Genomic DNA, 27,372 nt, shown 5'->3' with positions numbered 1-27,372 from the left:
ACAAAGCACACTTTTGAAAACAGGCTGTGGTTCCTCTAATTAAATCAACAGGGCCCCTTTTCTTTTCTCTTAATTTTTATTACTAGTTTCTTCACCTGACCCATATCTCTGTCAAACTGAACTGTCTCTCTTTCCATCTTTCTTCAAAGCCGCAGTATTTCTGGAAGAACAGAGCTTTGGGGAATGCATTTGCATCCGCTCTTTCTTTTTGGGGAAAAAACAACAGCAGCAGCAACAACAACAACAAAAAACCCCAACAAACAACCCCAAACCAACAAACTCATTACCAGTTTTAGCCTTTAAATCAGCTTCTATTTAAAAGCTTTTCCGTGGTCAAGTTGCTAGGATTGTGAGTTGAGCAGTGTGTCTGATCAGAAATGTTCTACGTGGACTACCAGAGCTGCTGCTGGTGAAGTAGACTTACATTTTGAAAGTATTTAAAGCTTGGACTTCGTCTTTATTCTCTTTGTAGATGCTCCTCTACACATAGCCCTAAGGAGTACCCCATATAGAGATGAAAAAATAGAAAAGAGAAGAACTTCAACTCCTGTAAGTGTCTTAAATAGTCACCGACATTCTGTTAGAGAACAAACCAAGAACCACATAGCGAGATCGCTGCGGAAGCCTCAAGAAAAAGAAAGAGTTGAAAATGGTACGCCTTTTTAGTTTAACATGAAAAAGTTAAACTTGGAAAAGTCTTGGAAAAGTTTTAAGCATTGTAAGGAACTGATAATATTGACAGAAAGTATTCTGTGTATCTTCTTTTAGACAGTTTAATTTTTTATGAATGTACAGTATAAAATGTAAGTGGTGTTTTTTCCACTGTTTCTTTGCAGTAGTTTCAGATGAAGAATCAATATAGAGAATTTTATAAGTTTTCTTGCTATACGCATTGGGGTTTAATCTTCCCAGTCAGTGTGTAGTATTTTTAAGATGTAAAAAGTACTAAAGTATTCTTGCTTATTTTTTGCTTGTTTGATACGTGTTTGATACATGTGTCTTAATTCTGTTAAACTCTTCGTTGTCCAAAGCATTAAATATTTTAAGTAATTCTGAACTTGAGACACCTAAACCTAATAAAGAAAAAAAAAGGGGGGCGGGGGGGAGGGGCAGGATGACCTAGTTTGTTCTTTTGTAGTTTTGTTTAATAGCATTTGACTACTTCTGGTAGTCAACATTCCTTGCTACTAAACATCTCTGAACAACTTTACTTCACAACTTTGACTGTTCAGTGGTATAGTGTAAACCCCACTTATACTGGAATGTACTATAATACAGGTGGGTAACAGCCATGCAGGGGGCGGGGTGTGTGTATACATACACACATATATAAAAATAATATATATTTAAATATATTCTTATATATACATAAATAACACAGAAATAATTTCCAGCATACTTCCAGATTTACTACATCACCACTTTCCTTCAGATATGTGGTGAGAATTTGAGTCACAGTGATGAAGAAAACACAAAAATACCTGTCCTTAAACCATTCTGTCTGTAACAGGTGATCTTTGTTCCGGAGATCGTTTTGAGAAGATGGCCTTACTTGCCTGTCACTGTATTGTTCTGTTGGTCATAGTAGTCAGTCAATACTTACCACCTCTGTTTATTCTTGGGCATCCTTTGCTGCCTTCCCTTGTAGGAAGGTTTGAATGAAATCCATTAGTGTCTCTTCATTGGGCTGACTCAGTGGGACGATTCTTATTTGAGAGTATGGCATATAGAGATTAGAATAAGCTTTCACAGTGGTGGTGGAGGATGTGACTGAGTACTCATCCTGGTCCTGATTAGTCTCTCTGCTGTTCAAGGAAATTGAGAGGGCTTAGGTCTTTTTATGTTTTTGCCAAAAAAATCCTTTTTGAAAATGTGGTGGTTGTGTGGTGAATTTTTAGGATTATGTAAGGCAGTTTACCTTTCTCTTTGATCACGTGAATCTATGAGGATGCTCCTAACCTAGGTAGCCTCCTTACCTGGTCTTTTTTCAGTGAGAATCCATTAGACTTCAGAGTGCTTACAAGAAAAAAAACTTGAGACAAAAAGATTCTTCAATACAGGGTTTTTGGAAGGTCCCTTTTATAATACTCATTCTTTGCAGATTTTTTTTCTTAGGAAAAAGAAATCCTGCATTAACTGTGCTGTGCAGTTAAGATTGCTGTACACAGAAATTTGCAAACACTTGGATTTTTTCAGATTTTTAAAAGACATACTGGCAAGCTCAAGGGGAAAAAGTATGGAACAAAGTGACAATTTTTTGTCATATTTATCACGGATATGTTGATAGTGACTGAAGTAGCATACTCTGCGCTCTCGGACATCTTAAAACAAATCAGATGATCTGACCATGCAAATTTCAATTCCCAAGTGAAAAGATGCAAAATTTTCCTACCTATGTTGACCTCAGTTATTCTCTCTTTGCCCTTATGGAAGAATAAAATGGCAGAACTTTCTTGCATCCCTGTGTATGAGCAGGGAGAAGGAAATGGTACCCAGAGGATCCTGACCACTGGAGGACTAGGAGATGAGGACAAAGGAGAGTAAGAAGGAAGTTGGAAACTCTGTGCTGAGACTTAAATATGAATCTCTTTTTCTTTTTTTTTTTTTTTACCCCCCTCAACAAATGGTAATGGAGCGGGGATGAAGGTTCTCTTTTGTGCTGCCAGTCATATTCCCTTTGAAGGACATGTAATTGGTATGGCAGGCTACCATCAGTGTCAGCCATTAATGTGGCTGCTGGCAATGCACAATTTTAGCAGCCATCACTAATGACATGCCTAAAGAGGAACATAAGTGGCAAAGTAGCAGATGTTCAAGGACTAAGAGGATGGGGAGACAGAGAGCTGAAGACGCTCATGAGGAGGAGCTAATGAGCATGTCTCCTGCACGCTCATCACAGCTGGTAAAACACGACTGAGATTTCCCGTTTCTTGGAGTCAGCTGTTTGTACCATAAATATGTAGCCTTAGACTGCGAATTGGGGAGTTTACTATTAGCATGTGGGAAAGAGGTTAACATAATACACTGGTATTGCTGGTTTGCTTCATGAGTCATTACAGACCAGCTAGGGTTCTAAAATGTTTTGTATAGGAGAAGGTTTCTTACAGTATAGAGTGCCTTTAGGTGTTTATTCTCATATCAATAATCAGAAATTGAAATAGGTTTCTAAATGGGATGGTGAGTGGCTTAATCAGCTAGGCACTCTGCGAGCAGAGCCCTTTTGAGATGCAAGGCATCCTTCCATAATAGGTTTTATGGTTGTACCTATGGTCTTGGCTGAGTCAGGATAATTTACTTAAGGAATTGTATAAGTATCTAGAAATTCTGCTGCAGAGACCTAAGTCTGAAAGATAGGAGTTGTAAAAAAAATGCTAGGATATGGAAAACAAGGGTTTGTGCACATTACCTTGCAGTGGGGTTATACTTCATGGCAAGCGCTCTGGAAGCATGCTTTGAGGATGGACTTGATTGAAAGATATCACCCAGTCATTCAAAAATTACGGTGTTTTTTTTATTCCCATAAAAATGGAGAACAGATGGTGAGATAATAGCAGTTAAAGCCAACTGAACCCGTTGTTACTCCACTTTTCAATGAAAACAAAATATTTGACTGAGGAACTGTACTAGAGTTTGGGGGGTTGCGGTTTTGTTTTTGTCAGACTTCTGTCACAATGCTACTGAAAGTTCAGCCATGATAATTTAGGAAATGGATATAACAAATCTCCCAGTATTTTCTTTTTTAATAATCTGTGAAGCACATAAATAGTAAATGGGCATTGGTATACAGTGGATTTCTCCCACATGCTATTGTAATTCTGTTGTGGGACAATCAAATTAGAACCTAAAACAGACCATTCCAATTATGAGAGCTGGGAATTCTTACAAATAAGTTTTCTTGTTGTTTTTTGCAGTGAACTGGCCCTGATTGTCCAAAGAAACCTTGGAGGTCTTTAAGAAAATTAATAAGTAGAATAGGTGTGTATATATCCTAAAAATTAAATTGGAATGTTGTCTAATTTCAGCTGTTAAAGAACATGAGAAGAACAAAGAAAGAAAATCCAAAGACTATGGAAGGTCCAAGTCAAAGAAAAAGAAAAAAAAGAAAAAGAGAACTAAGCCTGGTAAAGCTCTCTTTTCTTCTGTAGAGGAAAACAGCTTCATTATTTTGTTTTGCCTGTTACCCAGTTCCACATTCTTAAGAGTGGGCATTGCAGATAAGACTGCTTTCTTCATTAATCTGTTAGTTCTAATTTTATTAAGTGGTTAATATTAAATTGTGATTGGCAAGATAATTTATTTCCTGGTTTAGGTGCATCATTAATGCTGGATGACGGCTTATAATAGTGCTTGTAATGGCACTGAATAAATCTGACTCCACAATGGATATGTCAATCTTTAAGTCTGGCTTTTCATTAGCAAGTGTACTTGTATGCAAGTTTTACCCAGTTAAAGAGGGTGCAGATCCCCTTGATTTGTTAACAAGTACCCCATGTACCAGATCTTCTCAGTTACATGAGTTAGTTTTGGGGCTCCTGTATGAATGATGGAGTTTGGGAATGTTGATGGGTCCTCTTTTTCTGCCGTTAACTTTGTTATTTCTTACACGTTCACGTAGTATGGGATTTCAGAGGCTGTGACAATGAGCTTTGTTAAGCCTGTCACATCCTAATTTTTTTTCCCTAAAGGATAAATCTCTCCTCTCCTGGAGAGATGAAGTAAAAGGCTGATTTAAAGTCTATACTCATGCTCTGTCCCTCTGTCGTGTCTCATAACATGCTGTTCTACGTACATTAATAGGGTTATAGTAGGAACATGTCTTCTCTGTTGAATTCTTCTACAGAGGCTTGGGAATGCTTTCCCTGGGCCACTTTACACTTTGAACTTCATATGTAGGCCCAAGTGTTATTGGGATTCTACACTTCTGAAAATCGCAATTGATTCTGAAAGATTTCTCTAGTGAAATGTTTGCAGATCAAGCGTGGCAACTTTCTCTGCCATTGATGGATGTCTAGGATCATTAATGCAGTACATTTCAATCTGGCATACCTAATTTGTTAAACTAGAGCTCCTTACAGAGGAGTTTGAGATGGGAAAGAAAATACCTTATCTTTTTGTTTGCTGCCATGAAGAAATAGGGCAAGCTGTCATGAGAGAGTAGAGGGGAAGAACCAACCACAGGCAGACTAACTCAGAATTGTACTGAAACAAATCATTTTAGTGAGTTTCTGATTATATGGTGCCCTCAAATATAATGATAATATGCAAAGTATAATTTGTAGACTTATGCAGTAGTTGCACAAAGAGTACCCACAAATTGCTTGTCCACCTACCCTTGGGTTTTAAAATGTTGCTTGCCTTTTCTTGATGTTGCCCTTGTGGTTCCTCAGTCCAGGAACTTTGAAGGTTTCCTCCAGATAACCGATTGGAGGGTACTGCTTATAACTGCAGACAGCCTCGATTTATATGCAGTCCAGGACGTGGCGAATGGGTACTTCACAGAGGAACTGTTCTAGGTGTTTTCTCCACGTTTCTAATCGGGGCTTTTCTTTTCCACCCATGCATCCTGTTGCAAACATACACTAGGAAAATAAGAGAAGAGATGCTTTCTGTCAACTTCATAGTCTGTGAAATTAGGGAATGTGTGTAATGGGATGTGAGGGAGAAGTCTCCAGCTAACAGTGCTTGTTTAGAAGTGTCTGTAATGCAAAAGCATTTGTAGACATATTCACCCCGAGGAATAGTTAGGTTTAAATAACCAGTCTTTTCAGCCTTTCTCACTTACGCCAGCAGTGAAGGATGACTGAGCTGCATAAGATTTTTTTAGTTCAGACAATAACTTTCTTGCCTCTAGAAAGCTTGCAAATCTTTCAGCAGCATAGTGAAGTCCTAGAGTCCTAGCATATTGAAGTAGAGACTGTCTCCGTGAATTATATATGCCTGCTGTGGGCATGCATGGTGCTGTTTTTTCCTCTGCCAACTTTTTTTGACCACAGATTTCTAATAATAATGCTGCTTACAATTTTACAGAATACTCTGGCAGTGAAGAAAACACAGATATTTCCCAGGAGCTTTCTCCTGAAAAATCAGTTGTCACAAAATGTATTTCTTCAAATAAATCATCTGCCCACCCAAGCACACTGCTACACTGCTCCGATTCTGGACAGCACAGAGGAAAATCAAAAACAAACGGTAAGATGACTCTCCTCTATGGTTTGCTGGTTCTGTCTTTCATCACCAGTAAATGTGTGAGCTGCACTGATATGCACGAAAGCTGGTACTCATGATATAAATTTGGTTATTCTTACGCAGGGCTGTGTGTGTTTCCTTTCCCCTGCCTGAAGAAGTTGAACCCAGTTCATTTGCCAGAGCTTGATGTTGCTGCTTTTTGCTTTGACTTTATCTTTACAGAAGCTTTAAGACCGTTGCCCTTATTTCAGAATTCAAACTCATTTTGCACCTTTTTGCAGCACCTTATTAACTCTATAATTACAACGTTCAGACTTCAGTAACTAAATTTTTCATATTTCCTAAGGTTTCCTCAAAGTAATAGCTCATTCAGAGTTAAAAATAGATGCTATGCAAGTTCTATACAGTATGTGTGCTGTGTTTGAGACCACTGGATGTGGTTATGTGTAGTTGTACAGGTACCGTATGATACATGGTTATAATGACTTTCTGAGCTTCATAATGATGAGAAGCTCTTGAGTAACTATTTATTAGTGTCTTCATAGTACTTCATAAACAGAGCTCCTAAAAATGTGTCTTCCAGCTTTCATAATTTTTAATATCTTGGTCTATCTTGCTATTCACTGTCACAAGCTGGTACAATAAAAACCGAAGACAAACTTTTTTTTCTTTCTGTTATTCTTAAAGCTCACAAATTTGAAGGAAATGGGAAATGTATGACAGCTTGATTATGTACAGGAACCTTAAATTCCTTATTGTATGGGTATGCTGTTGGTGACCATTTGACTTTTTTTTGACACAACCGTTTTATTGTTTGGTATTAGGCAAAATGTAAAAATTAACTGAAGTTAATTCCATTGTATAGGGAAAAGAGGAAACATTAAAAACTACTGAAGTGCAGATGGTGATAATGTCTTAAAACATGTTCTGCAAGTCTGATCAGTTGCATTTTTGGAGCATATCAACCATAGAACGTACTCGCAGTTTAGTAACTTGGCCATCAGTTGCTCAGACTTCTTTTGATCAGTTCATAGGTATTGAAAGAGGTGAAAAGTATTGGAAATAGTTTTATTTCGTCCTTTTCACAATTGCTTTGCTGCTTTTTGCATCTGCAGAACTTGTACTAACAATAAAAGCAGTGTCTATATAAATAAGATCTGGTGTAAGTCATAGTAAAACTCTTGTGTAGAATGAAAGTGCAGCATGCTTAACCTGTTGCTTCCAGAGTACTTCAGGAAAGTGGTGTATCTCAGAAGTGGAATAAAACTTTTAAACATGAAAATTAACTAATGCATTGGGTTCTCAGCCCCTTAAATTTGAGAACAGATATTTCTCCAAAAGATCTAGTTTATACCACAGAGTGGTGGTTCTATTTCTACAGTCTTGTTTTAGGGGCTAAGTGATCAAAATTGTTCTACCCAATATAACTGAGAGACCACAATCTAGTTAAGAGTGACTAAAATTTTTACCTTTCGCTCTCCTCCAGCTCATTAGAGTATTTCCCAAATAATTAAAATTCTTATCTTCTCTCTCTGACCCTCCCATTCTGTCCCCAAGGAAGGTGTAGACATTGCATTAATGTTATTGAGATAAGCATCTCAATTTAGCATGTTGTTCAATAAAGATTTTCTTGGCAGTTTTATTCAATCCACAGAGATGCATTAATGCTTTAAGTAGCATGAGAGCATTCTTAAAGAATACCTTGGGCAGTGCACTGCCCCTAAATTGATAAATGTGTCCTCAACAGGAGTCTAAATGAAGTTAATCATTTCTGAAGCAGGATTAAATTCTGTGTTGGACTCTGAATGTTTCTGTAATGGAGACATTATTTTGTGAGATCAAATGGTTCATAAGACAGAACCCTCATCTCTTTTTGGGAGCTCTACACTTAAAGTACCAAGTCACAATTCCATACAAATTGCAGAAACTAGTGTGAATCCTATTTGAATTTATAGATCTGGGTTTGTTTATTATACTTACTTGTCTAAAGAGACTTTGTGTCTTTGGTTTGAGGCACTGTATGTTGAGAGTACAAGTTTAATGGCAGAAATTGTTAAGTTGGAATATTTTGAAGGTGCTGTTAATGAGAATATAAAACTTCATTATGTAGTAACCTTCAATAAACTTACTGTTTACAAAACAAAAAGGTCTTACTGTTTATTGAAGGTTACTACATAATTTAGTAACATTGTGATGTTCCTCAAATTACACGGTGAACTCTTGCTTTTAGAAATGTATGTCTGCATATTTGGGATGAAATCTTGAGAGTTATTTGACCTCTTTGTAATTACTCGGGATTTTATCTAACTACTTTTTCTACAGAGGATGACACCCTGAGTGAGTCATCTATGGATAGCTTGCTTTGGAGTGATGATGACTGCAGTCAGGATGTTGATGTAACCACAAACCCTGACGAAGAAGTTGAAGAAAGTGATTTTGAGATTGTTCGGTGTGTTTGTGAAGTAAAAGAAGAAAATGACTTCATGATTCAGGTATGAAGTGGAGGGTGAATGCACATTTTGGTGAATACAGTGGAAGGTGTCAGTGGAGAAGCTATTGTAGAAATATGCACAGGTATGTTCTGTACGTGAAATAAACTATTGTTTTTCTCTGAAATCATAAAATTTTTTAAGATAACCTGTCAGGGTGAGCAACTGGTATGGTAGGTGGAAAACTTTGCTTTTTGATACAGTTTGTGAAAAATCTTCAGTTTGGTTTTTTTTTTAATTGAAGGAAAGTGGGGGAAGAGGGACAATTCTATACAAGCCATTAATGGTTGGCTTGTCACTTGTGGATTTGCATTTTTCTAAAAATTAGAACACTTCCTAGGTTTAGAGAATACATATTTAAAATCAGTGGCTTTTTATCTGGCTTTTTTGCTTCCCTCTGATTCTGAGAATGTTCAGAACGTTGCCATCAGATCATGGTACCCTTCCACTTCTCTGCCCTGGCAAGAAGTTTGACTTAAACATACAATCCTCTAGATAGGATGAACAAAAAAATTATGAATTGAGTCTTTTGTTTTGAAGCAGAGCTGCATTTGTCCATTCTGCAGCTTCTTCTGTAGTTTGTAAATTCAGAGTTCCTAATCGGTGTAAGGCCATCTGTCCATTCTCCATATATGTACTCTTTTTAAAGCAACTTTACAGAAAACTGTTTCCAGCCAGAGCAGTGTCTGTCTCTCTCCTGCTTAAAACTGTTGATAAAAGCCTCTTTGGAACTGCCCTGGCTGTTCACTTTTTGAGACATTTGTGAATTATCAGGAAACCATTCCCCACATAGCTGCTCTGAGTCATTCCACCCAGTTCCTATTAATTTCAAATAGTGAAGTCAAATATATCAACGAAAAACTTCTTCAGCATTTTTTTCTCTAGTTCACTGCTGCTTACGTGAGCTGCATGGTCCCCTTTGGTAATTCCCCCTAAGTCTTAGAAGAAGCATATGCAGGGGCTTAAGTGTGTCATGCTCTTGAACCTAGATCACAAGCTTTTCATAGTTGCCCTTCTGAAGAAATGAGTTTTTTCTTTTCTTTTTTTTTTTTTTTTAGGAGGCTCCCACCCTTCCTGTCTAGATAACTTTTTGCTTGTTGTGGGACCTCAGTTCAAAGTGACAGTAGTATAGCTTGGTAGCTGTGCTCATTGCAATTTTTAAGGTAATTATTGCATTCTTTTGAGAAGGCTGTTTCATTTGTGAAAGGATATGGCATGACACTGACTTCAGAAATACTTTTCTGGCACACAAAGCTCACCCCCATCTGCAGCTTTTGAATTCACTTTCCCAGGCATTCTGTTGCTAATTTTTGTGAGGTTTGAATCCCACTTCATGGGACCCCTTACTGGGATAGTTGCTGGCATGTTGCTGTGAACTGCGTTTCTTTTTTGCTACTTGGAACTAGGAGGAAGGACAGAAGTTGATCTATACCTACCTCACATCTGCTGCTGATTTTTTGGTGGACTTTATTGTTTGAATGGAGGTAGAAACCTGTTAAGGAGAAGAGAGGGTGCACTGTTTAAATTGTAGTGTGAATAATTCTTTGGCTTCTGCAGCAGGACAGTGTAGAAACACCTTTTTTGCTCTGAACAACAGCCTAACTTTAAAATTTTTTAATAGGGCTAGCTAACGCAGCTAAATTTGATTTTTGTCCTCAACAGTTGAGTTTAACAGCTAACTTCACTGGATAGTTTTCTTTGGCCTTCCATACTATTTTATGGAGATTTGCTCTGGAAGGTATGACACTTTTTTTCTCTTAGTGCTGAGTTCATTTTGATGGACACCTTTGTATTAGTGTTGAATCCTGACAACACAGGGCAAAAGATACCTTGTGCATTGGTAGGAAAGGGTGCAGTGATGGGCAGTGGTCAAAATTAGATAAATAGCATCTGAGTGTATAGGAGGAAAAGGAGTCTGACAGTTGAGAATAAAGGGGGCTGTCTGCCTTCTGATGAGATGGCTCAATGAAAAACACAAAGATATCGTCTGGAGTATAGTTTTCTGGCAAATGGAGGCAAAACACTAGTCTATGATTGCAGAATGCAGCGAACTTGTCAGCTAGCTCAGGACATAGTCTATGGATAGCTGTCATGTAAGGTTTCGTGGGCTGCTTCTGAGATCAGTTTTCTAAGTTGAACTAATTTGGGGTGTTAGTGTATTGCAAAGTTTTGAACACTTCAGCTGTGTTATAAAAGAATTGTCTAGGAGAGCAGGTTATTCTCTCTGGAAAAGACATGCAGATCGGCAGCGTGGTGAGTAGTTGCATTCATTACAGGGATTGAAGCAATAGGAATTGGAGAGCAAGGAGCTGGTAACAAGATTTTGGGGGGGTAGGTTAGGCAGATGGTTTGCTTAAAGTACCAAATGCTGTGCTCCCCACACCTTTCTGTCAGCCTGTAGTTTTGCGGAAAATGTTTTGAACAGTCTGGTCTTCTGTTGTTGATGTAGAAATGCCTGAATTAGCTCTTTAAGTACGGAGCATTAATACAAAGCAAAGATGCTGTGTTATACAACTATGGAATTATGATGAGGGGAGCCTATTTTCAGCTTTTCAGAGGTGTAGTGCAGAGATTGACGCTTCCCTTTGACTTTATAGAGTGAGAATCCTGCGTAGTTGTCATAACTTTGTAAGAAGGAAAGATTTCTTCCCTATTTCCTACTCAGACTTTAATTTGACACTTGGAAACTCAAATTTGCAAGTGTCTACCCTGAAGAACTTGCATTTAGACTTGCCTTCTCTTCCTGCAGATAGGTAATTTTGCTCAGTGTATGGGTTTTTAGAAAGAATATTGTCATTCTTTGTACTTGTCTCCATTGGGGTGTTTATTCTGCCCGTTTATTACTCTGACGAGATCTGACTGAAGTACGCTGACGCTTGGGGTACTTGCTTGAGCATGTGCCTGTGTGCCAGTCTGCCTTGACTTGGTATCGAAATCAGGAGCCAGGGCAGTTTCTCCGTGCATGTGACTGGAGGTTCATTCCACCCAGGATACATGTATGGTGCCCTTTTACAAGAGGGAGATTGGTAAGTAATTTCCTTTTTGAACTGCGATCATTTCCATGAATGTGCCAAATTTAGAAATAATGAGGAAAAAATGTTAATTTTAAAAACAAGCAGCACCTTTATTTTTCCTGAAAGATCAGGGACCATTAAGGTTTAATGAAACTCTTACACAGTTAAACCGAGAGTTTGTTCCATTTAGGTCTTTAAACTAATAATAAAACCCCCCAAAAATTCAGCTTAGAGATTTTGCAAAAAACTCTTCCTTTATCTTGAACTTGCCTTAAATTAATTGTCTAAAGTAATTTTTGCATAAAGAATACCATTCATTACACCGGGAGACTGAAATACGGTTTTGCATTTAAAGTAAGTATCTAGCTCAGTTAGTAGAAGTTAAAACTGGAAAAAAGTATAAAAACCAATACATCATTGGTCAATGGTGTTTCATTCCAGTCTCTGTAACTTTGAAAGGAGGTTACTGGATTTCATTTATGGAGCCTGTGTAAAGTAGTAGCTTAGCATTGCCATGTGTTGCTTCTGAAGGCACAGGACTCCCTTTGTAGGGTAAGGCTCGAGCCCAAAAAAGTCCAGACAAAATGTCATTGTCCCTTCCTTTTGGATTTATACCTAAACATTGGTGAATTTGTGTGTGATGTAGAGAATTCTGGGGCTGGATTTTGTGGCCTTTGAGGTGAAGGATGTAAATGGACTTGGGATATTTTTGTTCTGGTAGGTGAACAGCTGCTTTAAATACATGTACATTGGGTTCAGTTATTTCTTTCGCAATTGAACTTTGATTTAAATATTATTGCACAACTCTGCATGTTTTTCCTCTTTAAAATCTCTTACTTGGCTTGCTTTGAATCTCCCTACTACTGCCTGGGCAGGGGGTAGCTTCTATGAAGCATGTGTCCAGAGCAATAGCCTGTAGCCTGGCCAGCCAAGCTGTGAAGCAGAACATACAGATAAAAGGAAGGACCTGTGCCCTGATGGGGTGGATATTTAAATATCAGTTGAGTAAAATAAAAAGAGTTGGGATGCTTCATTAGAGTTCTGGGCAAATTTGCCTGAAAAAATCGCTGAGTGTAGCTCTGTGCCATATGGCATGATTTATAGGATCTAAGTGTAACTAGGTCCAGGAGCTCCCTTCCTTTTAGCATGCAGTTTTCTTAATCTGTTTTCTTCCTTCTAGGACACCTTTTTCTGGCTCTTGCTAATCATCTTTGTGAAAGAAGGATGGTGTCTCAGCCTTTTTTGAAAACATCTCCTTATTGCTTTAGGACTGTTTACCCATTTTGTAAGGCAAAAACATTGTTAGTTGCATCTTCAGAAACCTGTTTCTCTCTAACCTTTTACATTCTCTGTTCCCGGTGCTTCTATTTCCTCCACACCTAGACCACTAATTTAATGCGATGACGTATTAAAAAACTGGTGGTCCCTTTCTGTCTCTCCTAGCTTGAGGAAAGGCAGCAGATAAGAAAAGCATTAATAAAAGTGGTATAAGTGGTCTTCAATACAGATGAGATGTTTATCAAGTTAGCATCTTTGTAAGTCAGTGAAGAGCAGCATCTAAGATTGCTTGCAGTTGCTGTTTGTGTTTGCTTCAGCTCATTTTGAAAACCTTTGCCAATATTGACAAGATCTCTGCATTAAGCGTTTGGCTTGTGCTCTGAGAAATAAAGGTTATGATCTGTTGTCTTATTGCTTGTGAAAATAGTAATTCTGAACTGACACCACAGTTTCAAATCAATTTACTTAATATGTGGGGTTTTGTCCCATGTTTCAGTGGTCTTTAGGCTACAGTTGAAGTTTTGTCTGCTTGTTAAAGTGTGTGTGGGTGGGGAAAGTGACTGAAACAGAACATGTGGATATAGTTTTTCCTGCTCCAAAACTGTATGGCTTTAAGTACAGTGATTGCATTTTAAATAGCATAACTGCGCTGAAAAAGTAGGGCCAAATTATATTTGGTCTTTGCCAATATGATTGCTCGCACTTGGAAGGATATCAGAAGTTTTTAAAGCTAGTACAACTGCATCTGCACTTTAGTTTTACATTAGTAGAGCTACCTTTGAAATAGATAAAATGTTAGAGATAAAAGTATTAGTAAAGCATAATATTGGCTAGTCTTATGTGACATAAATATCACTTGGATTTTATAATTGAATGTGACTTACTGTTTGAAGGGGAAACCTTTTAATTCAGAAAACTTGATATATTTTGCTAAAGAAAGCTTGATTGCATACTGTTTTCTGTCCTGATTATGTGTGCATGCATCTTGTGGAAGATTTTAATCTCCAGAGGGAACACTTCTGCACCTTTCAGGATCTCTGCTTCCACTTTGTAATTGTTGTCATTCTCCAGAAATCATGTGAAAAATGTGTGGGAAGGGTTCAAATTTTATTGTAGTCTGATTCTTTAATGTATTTGCTTGTAGCTGGAGAAGGGGGTGGGTATTAATACACATTTTTGTCTTAAAATATGTAGATGCTGTGTCTCTTAATTGAGGTAATCTCATTGAGCTCCTGTAGGCTTAACTTCTCTTCATGTGCACTTCTTGACTTTAAACAGTGTGAAGAGTGTCTATGCTGGCAGCATGGAGTCTGTATGGGTTTACTGGAAGATAATGTACCTGAGAAATATACCTGCTATATTTGCCAAGATCCTCCAGGTACAGAAATTTAAGGTTACAGAGCCTTCTTATATATGTAGTAACTTTCTTAGTTTTTATATATATATATATTTTGCAAAGATTAAACTTTTTTTTGCTCCCCTAACTGTGTCTGTCATTTTAGGTAATTGAGATCAGTTATAGATACAGAAAGTTTAATTTATGTGAATGTACCTGAGTCAATATTGTGGAATTACAGCTGGACAGGAATGGAAATGAATGTTTTAACTGTGACGACCATCTGTCACGTATTTGCCAGTAATAAGGATTGTACTATCTGGCTATGGAAAATGAATTTAGAATCACTCAGGAAACTTAAGCAAAGACTCCCCATGGGCACATCTTACGGGATGTGACTGCAGCTTTCCTCCAACAAGGCCAGGCTTACGCATTCTTTAAAATAAGTCAGCAAGAGGCTCGCTGGTTCTCACCACGCGTGCTTGTTATGGAAAGGCACTTGCAATCCATGTATATAAATATAAATTATCTTGGGTAACACAGAGTTGATTAAGCAATACATTCTCTAGTCCTAGCTATGTATTTTAAAATGTCTTAGTCCATCTTATGCAGCAGGTAAAATTACGCTTACGTGGATCTTTTCTGATTTCCTACTCTATGAATTATAAAGCCTGGCTGAATGTGGAAATGGGTGAAGTTCAGGCTTGAGTCCATGTTCATAAGTGATGAGAAAATGGGGTCTCTGTTTGCCTAATCACAAGACGTTTTTGGTTTATTTACATATTTGGATTGTGATATCAGCTTTTTTTGGCTGTTTAAAACTACCAAGTCTTTGGTAGCTTAACTCATTGATTTGTGTAGTTTGTATACTAATGTTGTTTGTCCTCTTCGCAAGGAAGACATGCTATGCTTACATTCAGTTATCTAAGTAGTAAAATAGTTTAACATTTATTTAGGGTTTTTCTACAGTATCTTGCATCTAGGATTTTAACCCCCTATTTTCAAGATACTTTGATTTCTGTCCATTTGAGTTAGTTTTACACTTAACTAAAGTGCACATGCAAACTGAAGTTGTGCCATCACACTTGAACTATTTGTATTTAGTAAGAAACTTTATCAGAATGCTTTTTGGTAAAAACTGATTACAACTAACATTTCATTTGCTTCATTAGTTTAATCACTTTTATTAACTATTGCTTTGAAGATCCTGAAACTCACATCTATTTTTATTTGGGATTAATTTTTACCTCTGTCTTGGAAAAGGAAAACATATCCAACTTTTTGACTGCAAAAGTGGCTTCTCAATTTCAGTGAATCTGCTGTTGGCTTGAAATGAGCTAAATAGGCTTCATGAATCTGTAAAGAAGTTGCTTTTAAAACTGGGCATGGCCATTCAGGAAACTCTTATTTAGGAGCTTTCCCCAGTTTAGTGCTGGGACTTGTAACAGTACCATTCATATTGTTGGAAATAGATGCAAGTTTAGTGTAATTATACCTAAAAACTGTACCAACTGTCATTTTAGACAGTTTTTTTGAGTCAAGTGGGATTTTTAAGAGATTTGTTAACATTTACCCTTGCTTAAACGTTATCAAGATGCTTATGATGTGACAGATTCATTCAAGCCATAGAGAGCATACATTGTTGGATATTGTCTTGTGTCTTCTCTTAAGCTTATACACCTAGAAAGAGAGCACTTTTTGTCTCCGAGTACACCGCTAAGAAAAAAAGCCATGGATGAGCTTCAGTTGGATAATCTCAGTGTTGTTAAGATGACCATGGAGTTCTAAAATTCAGGATTTTATTCTTGTGGACTGAACTTCATTTTCTGTCACAGATGGTAGCTTCTCTAACACAGAAATAAATGCATAGGGGTTAATACAGGTATGTCAGGAATGTCTCCAAAGTGGTTCTGGCCATACCTAGAAGATCTCTTGCTTGATACAGCATATGTGCCTGAAAAGTTGAGCTGTTAGAGCCTTGAAAATTCATTCTTCCCTGCGTTGGTTTCTGTTTGAGAGTTTTTGGAGGTCTTGCCTCAAAACATTGAGTGTTGTCCTCTACAGCCTAGTGGCTGAGTGCGCTTATAAGTGCACTTGTTTGCTTTTACTCCTTTACTGAGACAAAGTGTTAGTATTGAATTTAAGTTTGAAAGTGTCCTTTATGTCCATGGATGTTCATACAGGGCATGATATAGAAACCATTTTGCTGCCATTCTATAACTACCATCCAAAAGCATATCAATACCTGTGACCAAGTTCTGCTTATTTCTCAGTACGGCTTCCAAAAAGTTGTTTTGCCTCATTGTGCCAAAGTTAATAGCGTGGGCAGCAATGCTACGTAATATGCATGTAGTGCAACCCCTTGTTCTCACTCTGCTGCCTAGTAACGTTTTTTATCTTCTCCTTAACTGCTGAAACTTCTAGTCAATGTTAACCTTGCTTATATTGGAGACTTTTTTGTGAATATCATTCTGAGTCTGTGCTCCAATATTATCTAACTTTGTACGTTTGCTGACTGGGCTGTATATAGGCCAGTAAATGATGTGGTGTTTCTCAGGGTGCTGAGCTGTTTTCTGAGAACATCTGTTGTAACAATACACTTTACAAGGGTGTGTGTGCGCTTTTGTTGGGTTTTTGGCTTGGATTTTTTTGTTTGTGGTTTTGCAATTTAGCAAGCATCTCAAGTTCTACTCTTTCCTGCTAATACCATTTTGCTTGGCTTCTTAAGTTACTCTTACTGATGCATTTATCACATTTAACATAATTTCATTTCAGCTGTTGTTGATATTCCAACCTCTTAAGCTAGAATTAGCATTATTAATACCCTGATGTAGGCAAGTTCTCCATCAGAACCTCATCATTGATTCCTTTAAAATTTACTTTTGAGTGAACGTACTAATACACGTAGGATGCTTAAAAACAAGACCATTGGAGAAGGGAAGTTCACTGCCTCTTGCTGCGTTTTTCTGTCTGCAGAGAGCGGTATTCAAACTATAGCTTTAGTTATAATCATGGCTACTAGACAGTGTGATACCCTGCTAAAAATACAGTTTTCTCTGTGCATTAGCTGCAATTACCTGTCGTGGATGTCCTTTGATGGAATTTGGGGTCTGAATGCTTTTATAGTGGGGCAGAGGTTTTTGACTGAGGTTATCATCTCACTTCCCACTTCACAAGTTCTTGGTATCTTCAGGGTTTTGTCTGCTATTATAGGATCTTTATTGGTACTGTTGATAAGAAAAATAATCTGTTGCAAGACTTTGAGATAATCAGAATTACTACCAGTAATGTTAACATGCCATAGTTAATGCTTCATTTTAACACACTCATTACTGTTGCTTTAGGTCAGAGGTCCAGCTTAAAGTACTGGTATGAGAAGGAGTGGTTAAGTAATGGTCACATGCATGGCTTAGCATTTTTGGAAGAAAATTATTCCCACCAGAATGCCAAGAAGATAGTAGCCACTCACCAACTTCTTGGCGATGTACAGAGAGTGATAGAAGTACTGCATGGACTGCAGCTGAAGATGAGCATATTACAGTAAGCAGTATATAAGTATCAGTTGGCATGTTCTCAACGTGAATTAGATTTCAAATAGTAGAAAAATAACCAGAAATTCAGACTGATTTTTTATCTTCTTTGTGGATATATAACGACATAGTTTGAATTGCTAACGTGATCTTGGAAAAGAACTTGGCTGTTTAAAAACTACTTAAGTGTGTTGAGGAGTGTAAATTGACTGTGTATAGAAGGGTTGGGAAGGTATGAAGTAAAGAGGGAGAAAACTAGTAACAGCAGCTTCTCCTAAAGCACCTAAATGGATTTAAGTAGCAAGAAGAGGATAGGTGTATAACCGATGGCAGCATTCTTATAACACTTGCCTTCTCCATTCCAGTAATTCTAAATCATAGCTTTTCCAGCAGAAATCAAATCTTTTTGTTTGGCATAATGTGCTGCTCTGTTGTAGTGGGAGAGCAGTTGCACCTTCAGCAACCTGTAGCAATTCACTTCTATGCAAAGATTATTACAGATATATATGAAAAAATAACATATTCTGTAATCACTGTAGAAATCAAGTTTTCTGCATCCTTTCCTGTTTAAAGTCATCCTTGGGTTCTGATGACTGAAAAAATCTTTTTCTAACTCAAATCCAGCAGTTTTAAATTGATTGAATTCCATATTTATAATTCATTAGTTGATAAATTGCACAGCAGCAGCTATTTGGAAAGCAAAGCTTTTAGTGTTTCCAGTGTTCTTTAGAACTTTTTTCCCTTAAATGTAATCTGTGGTGATGCAGTAGGGCCACTGGCAGTACCTGAAATGCTTAAACAATGGAATAATGCTTAAAGCACAAGAGTAGCAATTTTAACATAAGGTTTTGCTTTTCTACTATGGTATCTTTTAGTCAGATTTGTAAGTAACCTTTCGTCTTTGGAGAGGGTAGAACATAAATATTGTAAGACTACTCCTTAGGCTTTTTCTTAAATAGCAAGACTTTAGTTTGTGACTTTCCAGTTGTAGAGTAAATTGAGATTTGCATAGCACTAAGGTATGGAGCACTGGGCAAGTGTGTGATGCTTGTTGCAGACTTTGTTCCTTTTCTCTCCCATCCTGAAGTTGGTGTGATGACCAGGTTTAATTAAAGATGAAGTGTGGTCCTGTTAGGACCATCTTGTTAAAAGCTATAGGGCCCTGTTTATCATTACATAAATCAGAAAGGATTTTAAAAGTTGCTGAATTAGAAGAATGATTATGTTGTTGATGCAGATCTACCATCTAGGGGAGAGGAGATGATTTCACAGCTGCCTGAAATTATTAGGAGAGTGTTGCTCAGTATTTCAAGGAGGTGGCAAAGGATCAGAGGTGATGTTGACGGTGCAATGGGAGGGAGAGCCAGCCTTCAGAAGGCAATAGTTAAAAGGTTGCTCAAGTGTTAAGCGTTTGAATTTTCATCCTTATATAGCTGGTGCATCATCTTTCAATTTTCTGTCTTCTGTAAAGTTATCCCTTGCTCTTTGCTGAGCAAAATAGTGCCTTTAGGCGTAGAATATCAGTGGAGCTGGAATAGAAAGCTTTGGTAAATGAACACTTGGCTTTTGCTTTTCTAGATGTGCCTTCAGGATTGCTCACCAAGGGTATCATAGACATGGAGTCCTTGGAGGTAGAGGCGCTTGTATAAAGCGGTCTGAGCAAGTCCTTGGCAGTTGTACTAACTGTAGTTTCCTCTGATAGACACTGAAGAAACCTTAGCTACTGTAGAATGGATTAGAAAGCAGTTACTTTGGAAGTAAAATGGTCATGTTTTGTTGAGTGGTTTGGCTAACAGCTGGAAAAGCTGGATCAGCTTAATGGAGTAATTCCATCTGCCTTTGTTTGCAAGGAAGCACAGAGTGGGGTTTTGGGGTAGACCCCCTCCTTTCTGCGCAGCTGAATGCAGGTGCTTTAGGGTCAGGATTTGCTTCTGCTGCATTCTTGCAGCCTGTAGCAGATAAGCTGCTTACCCTTTGAAGATAAGCAGGTTTATTCTGCTTTGCTCTCCTTTTTACTGCTGTTTTAATGCCTGACAGACCTGTGGAAGAACAGTATCAGTTACAATGCTCACTCTAAATTTTTTGTTTGTTATATCTGTGTAAGAATCCGATACCTATAGTTGTCCCTGCTGCTGGAATAAATAACGTATTACTCAATTTGAAAACAATTAAAATAAGAATTTTTATAAGAAGCAGGTAGGGGGACTATGGCATGTTGGTGTACCAGGCAGTAGAGTTTGCTCAGCATCTTGGGATTTAAAGGAAAGTTAAAGTTCTAAAGGAAATACTAAAGAAGTTCTACACCACCACCCCCCCAAGTCCCCAGTTGTTGTTATTAGAGGGTTACAAAAGATCAATGGATTGAATTTTAAAGTTTATTTTGGGGAACTACAGGCTAAAGTTTGATACTGAGTGGTTTGAGGGGGTCTTTTTGTTTTACTGGTGTTTAAAATTGTTAAAATCTTAGTTTAGCTTCAGTGTACTTGACTTGTTTAAAATACTACTAAAAATATCCCGGTGAAAATGAGTTTATGCTGTTAATAAATTGCAAATATTGAAGCAAAATGCTTCTTCAAGGGCAACATTGGTGAAAAGTTGTATGTATCTATTTGAAACTTATTCTTCAATTTTTTTCTTAATGCCAACACTTGGCTTGTATACCATGTTATAGAAATGAAAATAGTGAACCTAACAGAACATTGTAGGAAGATACACAATTGAGGTCAGTGAAATTATATTATTTCAGAATATTTGGGTATTTTTTACTGATTACGATGACTAAAGCATGTAGTAGTTCAAATATTCTTGCTTAATTTCTTTACCTAATAGGGTAGTTTGCTCAGTCACTTTGAAGTTTAAATTTGGTGGGTGTTTTACTTTTTTATGTTTGGACAGAAATAAAGAGCATCCTGACCTAAAGCTTTGGTGCCATCCATGGAAGCACATTACAGTGGATGAAAAAATTCATACAAAACACATCATTCACATTGAGGAAAACTGTTGTAAAGAGGAGACGGCAAGTTATAGAACTTGGAATGGGACAGTTGAGAAACCCTCAACCATTCCTTCTGTGGAGGAATCTTACATTACGAGTGAACACTGTTACCAGAAGCCTCGGGCCTACTACCCTGCGATAGAGCAGAGATTGGTTGTGGAAACGAGAGGTTCAGCCATGGATGATGGAGTAAATAGAATAAGGGAAAATGGGGATGATGCCCTGTCAGAGAGATTTGGCTGGAATCTGGACCGAGAAATATGCAAGATGGAAAATGAATCCAAACACAATTACTCTAAGGTATTTGTATTAAAATAACCATCTCTGCATAGAGGATGTGTTTGCCTGGCAAAGTGCAAAACTCAACCCTTTTTAATAGTATTTAGTTTATTTGTGGTTAGTTTTTTCCTATGCTGTTAAATTTAAGTTGCCAATATGAATTAAAATGATAGACGCGATCAACTCCTCCATTTCAAATAATTAAAAATTAAAAAAAATCTAGGTTGAAGAGGTCTTCTGGACCTTAGATCATCTGCACAGTCTGTGAAACATGCATTATGGTCCACTGGCAGTTTATTGCTGCTTACTTTGTGTGTGTTAAATGTAAAAATAAACACTAGCAAGGGGATAGAGAGAGAACAGGGCAAGCATGTATGATGCTACCAAATAGGCTGGTGTTCCAGCTTTTAGTTATTTCCATCTTGTTCCCATGTTTCTTTTAATAGTTACATTAAATAAATTGATTCCAGGTTCTTCAGGCAGCATTTCATGGCGGAAAAAAAAAAAAAGTAGCCTGAACTGATTTTTAAGAATGATCACCATTGAATAGTCCTGTATCTTCTTCCTACTGGAGCACTCTAGTTTTATCTTTTCAAGTCTTGGTTCTTGTTTTCAGCTCTATCGGAGGCCTGCCTTTCTACACCTCAGTGCAAAAATTTTGCTTTGATCGGTTAGTGCCAACTCATGAAATACGGCCTGACAAATGTTAGAAAGCCTCTGGGAAATACTGACCTCCCTTTTCTAGGTTAAAAGGTTGTTTAGCTCTTATTTCATGCATATGTAAGCTGTAACTTATGTTCTTTTCAACTTCTCTATCAAATCAATTGAGATTGCTTTGTTTCCCAGAAAGGCATATATTTCAGTTCTTCGGTCTTTTAGGAGCCTTTTTCTAAATCCTGTCATATTTCAGCAGAATGATGAAAAAAGTTAGGGGAGTAGAATCAACACTGCTGACAGTGTAGTCAAATTTTATAAGTGGTGGTAATGTTTTTTTCCTAGATGCTTTGATGAAAGTTTTAGTAGAATTGAGATTAGATTCCTTCAGGAAAAATCCCTTCTCACTGCAAAATAATTTGCTCTTTAGTTGATCACTGCCATGTTAAAAATGGCTTTAATGTTCCCTAGGATGCACAGATTAAATGCAGTATCTTCCAGCTGGAAGTTGGCAGGGAGCTAGCTACGTGTATATATGTTATCTTTTGAAAATCAGATGCTTGTGAAGTGCAAAGAATAGGTCTTAGCAAAATACCTAGAAAAGCGTGTCCGTATTTAGATCCTCTTGCTCAGACTGCCTTAATATTTGTGTATGATCTCATCTCTGTGTGTTTCCATCTTCCACTAGCCTAAGATTAGTTGAGCAATTAGCTTGGGTAACTGTAAGGACCCAGTCAGTCTGGCTTACCAATTCTGTTTCACTGTAATAAATATTAATGTATGTATTTCTGCTAGGTAAGAGAGTCTGTCTCTAAGAAAGTCTCTCCAGAGGAAGCTATTGAAATGAAATTGCTGGAAAAAGACAAAGAAGGAGTTGTGAACTCGCAGCTGCAGTGGCAGCTTAATCTTTTAGCTCACGTGGAATCTCTGCAAGATGAAGTCATACACAGAATGGATTTCATTGAGAAGGAGCTAGATGGTAGGTAACATTTTCCTATTTCAAAAAATTAATTGTATTTAACAACTACCTGTTCAAAACATGTTAACTTGAATTTTACTTCTGCAGACCTACAGAGAGATGAGCGTTGCTTTGTCAGATTTTCTGCATTTATTAATAGAAAATAGACATGCTGCTGATGTCGGGGTGGATTTTAAAAACAAATTAAAACTGAGCAGAATTTTATAGAAAAAGTTCTAGTTAGATCACCTCTAAATACTTGCATCAGATGATGTAGTAGAATATCTTCCATGTCTTTTTGCTTTCAGGTTTTTGTCATTTTCCATAGCGCTTCTGTGTATCTGAACTTCCCTGTTCTTCAGGGACTTGCTGGCTGTTTCAGTCTATTCTAGGTGGCCTCTTTGGTGCACAAGGCTCTTATCTTTTCCTGTCTCTTCCAAATTCTTAAATGTCTCTTGAAATTTGTTTTCCTAGTAATGGAAAACTTCTAAACGCTTTATGTGTTACATTAAACAATCCAAGATAGTTCTTTTTCTTAACATCTTTAAGTCTGACCATTGGTTGTGTAGTGGTTACAGCAGCAGCTTTTCTTGCAAGGGTATTGGGAATCTAACCTTTGCCGAAGTAAGAGTCCTCTCTTTGGTTCAGTAAGGTACTGAAAAGTTGAACAACTAAAGGAATATTTCAGGTGATGAAGATCAATCAGGCCTGTAATCATAATGCCTATTTCATAAATGAAGAAGCTCTAGTTCACAGAAGTCAAGGCTCTTTGTATCTGCTGCAGAGCTGGAGGGCTGCTGAGAGCATTGCTACTCTGATCAGGAATTTTCTTATTTCACGGCTGGATGTGTCAATAGTTGGGTAATGCCCACTAGTTCTTCAGCAGATACTGCCCTTAGGTTAAACTAGCCTGTAATCTAGTTAGTGGCAATGGCCACTGCTGCTTCTCTTGGCAGATGTATTCTGTCTTCAAGGTTTCAGCCTCCTTCCGTGATCTGTCCCGTCCCCTGAACTCATCGTAGTTCAATGTGACCACCCTTCTCGTGGTCTTATTACATTGTCGCCTGAGTTGTCTTTGGTCAGTAGTATGTCTGGTTCTTGTTTCCTGCTGAGAAGCTTTAGAGCAGGAATTCGTTTTCTTTGTGCAGTAGTCTGCTGTTTGTGCTTTTGGATTTCATCCCCATTTTCTGTTACCCAGTTCTTTCTGTCTTGGCCAATTGTATTCTGTATTGACGACAAACTTCTTTTCATTAGCATAGTCCTGTCCTTTTAGGATCTTCAATGAAAATACTGTATATTTGCATCTAATGCTGATCTTGAAGTTTATACCGTCAGAATATCTTTCTGTACCGCAGTGTCCTTGCTCTGGAATTGATACAGATCAGAGGAAGTTTAGCACCAGACTTCACAATATCTAGTCCTAAGTTTTCCTCCCTGCTTTCTCCTAGGAACATCTGGGTTTTTTTTCTGCAAAGATTGGTGTGAGGAGCCTGGTTTTCTGATTTCTCAAATACCATGTGTTAAAAGTACTGCCCACCGCGCTCTCAAGGTTCACAAAAGATTTAAAGAATTCCTGTTTTGTGACTTAAGGTGGTCTATTTGTTGAGAACTGGAATAGTTGACAGTTTTGTTTTTCTTTGCAGTTTTGGAGAGTTGGCTGGATTATACAGGAGAGCTGGAACCACCAGAACCGCTAGCTCGACTCCCACAACTCAAACATTGTATAAAGCAGCTTATAACGGACCTAGGCAAAGTGCAACAGATTGCACTTTGCTGCTCAACGTGAGACTAGAAAATGTTGGAGACTGTTATTGAGTGCGAAGTTGGAGCATCTGATGTGAACAGCTCTGTATATTTAAATTAAATTAGCATGCTGGTTGCATGTGGTGCAGATTGACTTCAGGGATTTGTGAAGAAGTGCTGTTCAAAGAACAGCAAAAAGGTTATTTTATCATAATTTCACGTTTATTAGGCAATTAAAACGATATGGAAGAGGTCATACTGTTGTCTTCAGAGGTTGGGTGTTGGTTGATAAATTATACTTAAATTTTCACTCCTTACAAGTTGCTCATTGAAACGGTAGACTGAAAATAATTAAATTGACTAAAAATTGTGCCACTGAAGAACAGAGTTCTAAGAGCCAAAAATGTTTAGTTGACAGAAGTTGTAAATAACTTTGCATAGTTTAAGTGACTTGTGTCATGTTTTATTCCTTCTGATTTATGCATAATAGCACACAGTATTTAATCATTAGGAAATGTTATAACAGTTTTCAGACTTAGTAAGTATGAATGTCCAGCTCTTAACTATATCTGTTATGTGGAGGTTTGCAAGTAACAGTGGCCTAAACCCCACTTCTATTACATTAAATAATGTAGCAGAAGGTCACAGGTGGATTGCACTTATTTTCAGAATAAATGATTGTTTTCCATATTTATCCTGTCACTATCACATGACTTGGTACTGGGGAAACCCATGAACGTTGTGTTTATGTGCGTTCTTGAGCTCTTAAATATGGCCATACTGTGCCTCCTGAAGCAGTGCTAGTGGGACACCCTTGTTGCGGCAGTATGAAATACCGCTGTGGAAAGACTGGAGATGCCCTCGAAGTTCCAGACTTCAACAAGGTCTGTAATGGACGTTACGTAGTTTTCTACCCGTTTGTTAATAATTGCCATTCCGGTTATATTTTGAAATGTAGACTTTTTTCAATACTCTGAACGTGTTCATTGTAAAGACTTACTTTCTGAATGTGTGGTTTTGGGAATCAGTTTATTTTATATTTGTGTAAATAAAGCCTCAAGATCTATGCATGAGGTACTGTCCTCGCAGACAGTGAGTGGGTTATTATCTTAAATGGTGTATGTTCACAAAGTCCCTTTTTATACCTTAAGTTTTAATTTTCTGGTTTGTATTACTTTGAGAGCAAGGTGAAAATGCTGCTTATGTTCAAGTCACATACAGTACCTTTTGAAATGTTGGTGTATTGTAAGTATTTGAGATGTTAAAAGTCTTTCAGCTGCAGATCATAGCTCCATAAATAATGGCTGTGACTTTAGTTTTCCTTCCCAAACGTTGCTGAGTTAAGTTCACTGTGGAAAATGGTTAAGCTGTTTTTGCAGTGAGAGGGTGTCCTTAAAAAGCTGGATTTGTTACCTTGATTTTATTGTGTGTGATGGTACCACCAAAGGGTAGAATTTAAGCACAGTTGTAATTGAAAGGCCCGTAACTGTACAAATTACTAATTTTGGATATGAATCTGTAATGTTTGTATAGTGCAAAGAATAATGTAAACTTGAAATATCCAATATTATTGTAGGAGTTAATGGTATCTACACAGTAAATATTTTATTTCCTTCAGAAAACAAAATAATTAGGCTACTCTAGGTAGTAACTAAGGCTTTTGTGCCAAGACTCATTTCAGGGAATAATTTGTCTCACAGTTTTATAGTACTAGTTGGTATATAGTGAATACAACATATGTACAGCAGAAAAATAAACTTATTTTTCTGTAACACAATTGGAATAAAGCTTACATGATATTTAAGAATGACTTCGCTCTCTGAAGATGAGACCAATGCTTATACCTTGTCTCATTCCTGTTAATGACACCTGAGTTCATGTATACTGTGTAGCTCTAGAACAGGCGGCAGCAACCAGACAACCAGAACAGCATTAGAAGGAGCACCCCGGACAACTGTGAAGGTTTTTGGGTTTTTTCAGGTGAGATCGACCAGAAAGGTGTTCCCTGGTTGAAATCTGTAAAGCAAGCACTCCGACGGGGCGTCTCTTGAAGAACGTAGCAGCGTTGTTAACAAGTCAGCTGTGCTTACAGTTTGAGGGTGTGAAAGCAGGTAAATTCCTGAGCAGACTTTTCACTCCAGCGTGGAACTTCTCCTTCCCAAGCAGTTGCTTTTTGTGTGTTCATTGTACATTCTTACTTTGCCAGTTTATTTTTGCTCAGGGCAGTACTTAAGATTTGGAAGAAAAGGCAGTTCTGATGGGTGAATCAAATGGCAAATACTGGAGACTTGTTTTCCTTTAGTAGAGCTAGGGAAGCCCTTGCAGATAAAGACTGAAAATATTTATTTAAAATAGAGTAGCATTTCTCATGTTCAGGAAAGATTCTTTATTGTGCTCTGCCTGGATTCATTTTTGTCCCTGTTTTTGCAAGTTTCCACATTGTTATTTCTTAGTCTGGACCAACTGTTCGGTCTGGCAGGTCACTTTCTTTATTTCTTTAAATCACTGGTAAGTGAATGCAAAGTGGAGCCTTGATGAAATGAGCAAACATTGCACTGTGGATACATAAGTATATTTGTCTTTGTTTATGCACTATTAGAACTGAGGGCGCTGTATATAGAATTTTGCTTTGGAGCAATATTTGCAAAACTTGAAAACTTCTGTATCTTGGTGTTTGGAATAAATAAATAGGTTTTTGTTGGTTAAGTCTTAGTAAAGTCTTTGTTTCAATTAATGATTATTCAATAAAATAATATTGGACTTTCTTTCTTCACATGGTATTGAAATGCAGGTACTGTAGTTTGACAGCAATACAGATCTTAACTGTTCCTAAAGTATGGAAATGATTGTTTTCCAGATCTGTCTCATATAAATATTCTTAATAGGTAAACTGTTATGTATTGTTTCATG

At 37.6% G+C, this 27,372-nt stretch overlaps 1 protein-coding gene across 8 annotated transcripts in view; it reads left to right on the top strand.

Annotated features, from left to right (window-relative positions):
- Window positions 1–27,168, top strand: part of PHF20 (PHD finger protein 20) — a 76,776-nt gene extending 49,608 nt beyond the window's left edge. For 6 of the 8 annotated variants that reach the window (XM_076351884.1, XM_076351882.1, XM_076351880.1 and 3 more), the window contains 9 exons: window positions 473–652; window positions 4,023–4,121; window positions 6,028–6,189; window positions 8,509–8,678; window positions 14,246–14,345; window positions 17,648–17,843; window positions 20,729–21,128; window positions 22,557–22,740; window positions 24,363–27,168. In XM_076351884.1, the coding sequence (XP_076207999.1) occupies window positions 473–652; window positions 4,023–4,121; window positions 6,028–6,189; window positions 8,509–8,678; window positions 14,246–14,345; window positions 17,648–17,843; window positions 20,729–21,128; window positions 22,557–22,740; window positions 24,363–24,505 (1,634 nt within the window). In that variant the 3' untranslated portion in view covers window positions 24,506–27,168. The remainder of the gene's footprint in view (window positions 1–472; window positions 653–4,022; window positions 4,122–6,027; window positions 6,190–8,508; window positions 8,679–14,245; window positions 14,346–17,647; window positions 17,844–20,728; window positions 21,129–22,556; window positions 22,741–24,362) is intronic. The other 2 variants (XM_076351887.1, XM_076351885.1) reach the window with 1 other exon arrangement.
- The last annotated feature ends 204 nt before the right edge of the window (window positions 27,169–27,372 follow it).

The sequence above is a fragment of the Aptenodytes patagonicus genome, chromosome 14 (genome assembly GCF_965638725.1).
Source record: "Aptenodytes patagonicus chromosome 14, bAptPat1.pri.cur, whole genome shotgun sequence".
Lineage (NCBI taxonomy): Eukaryota > Metazoa > Chordata > Aves > Sphenisciformes > Spheniscidae > Aptenodytes > Aptenodytes patagonicus.
This window is presented reverse-complemented; position numbering and strand designations above follow the sequence as displayed.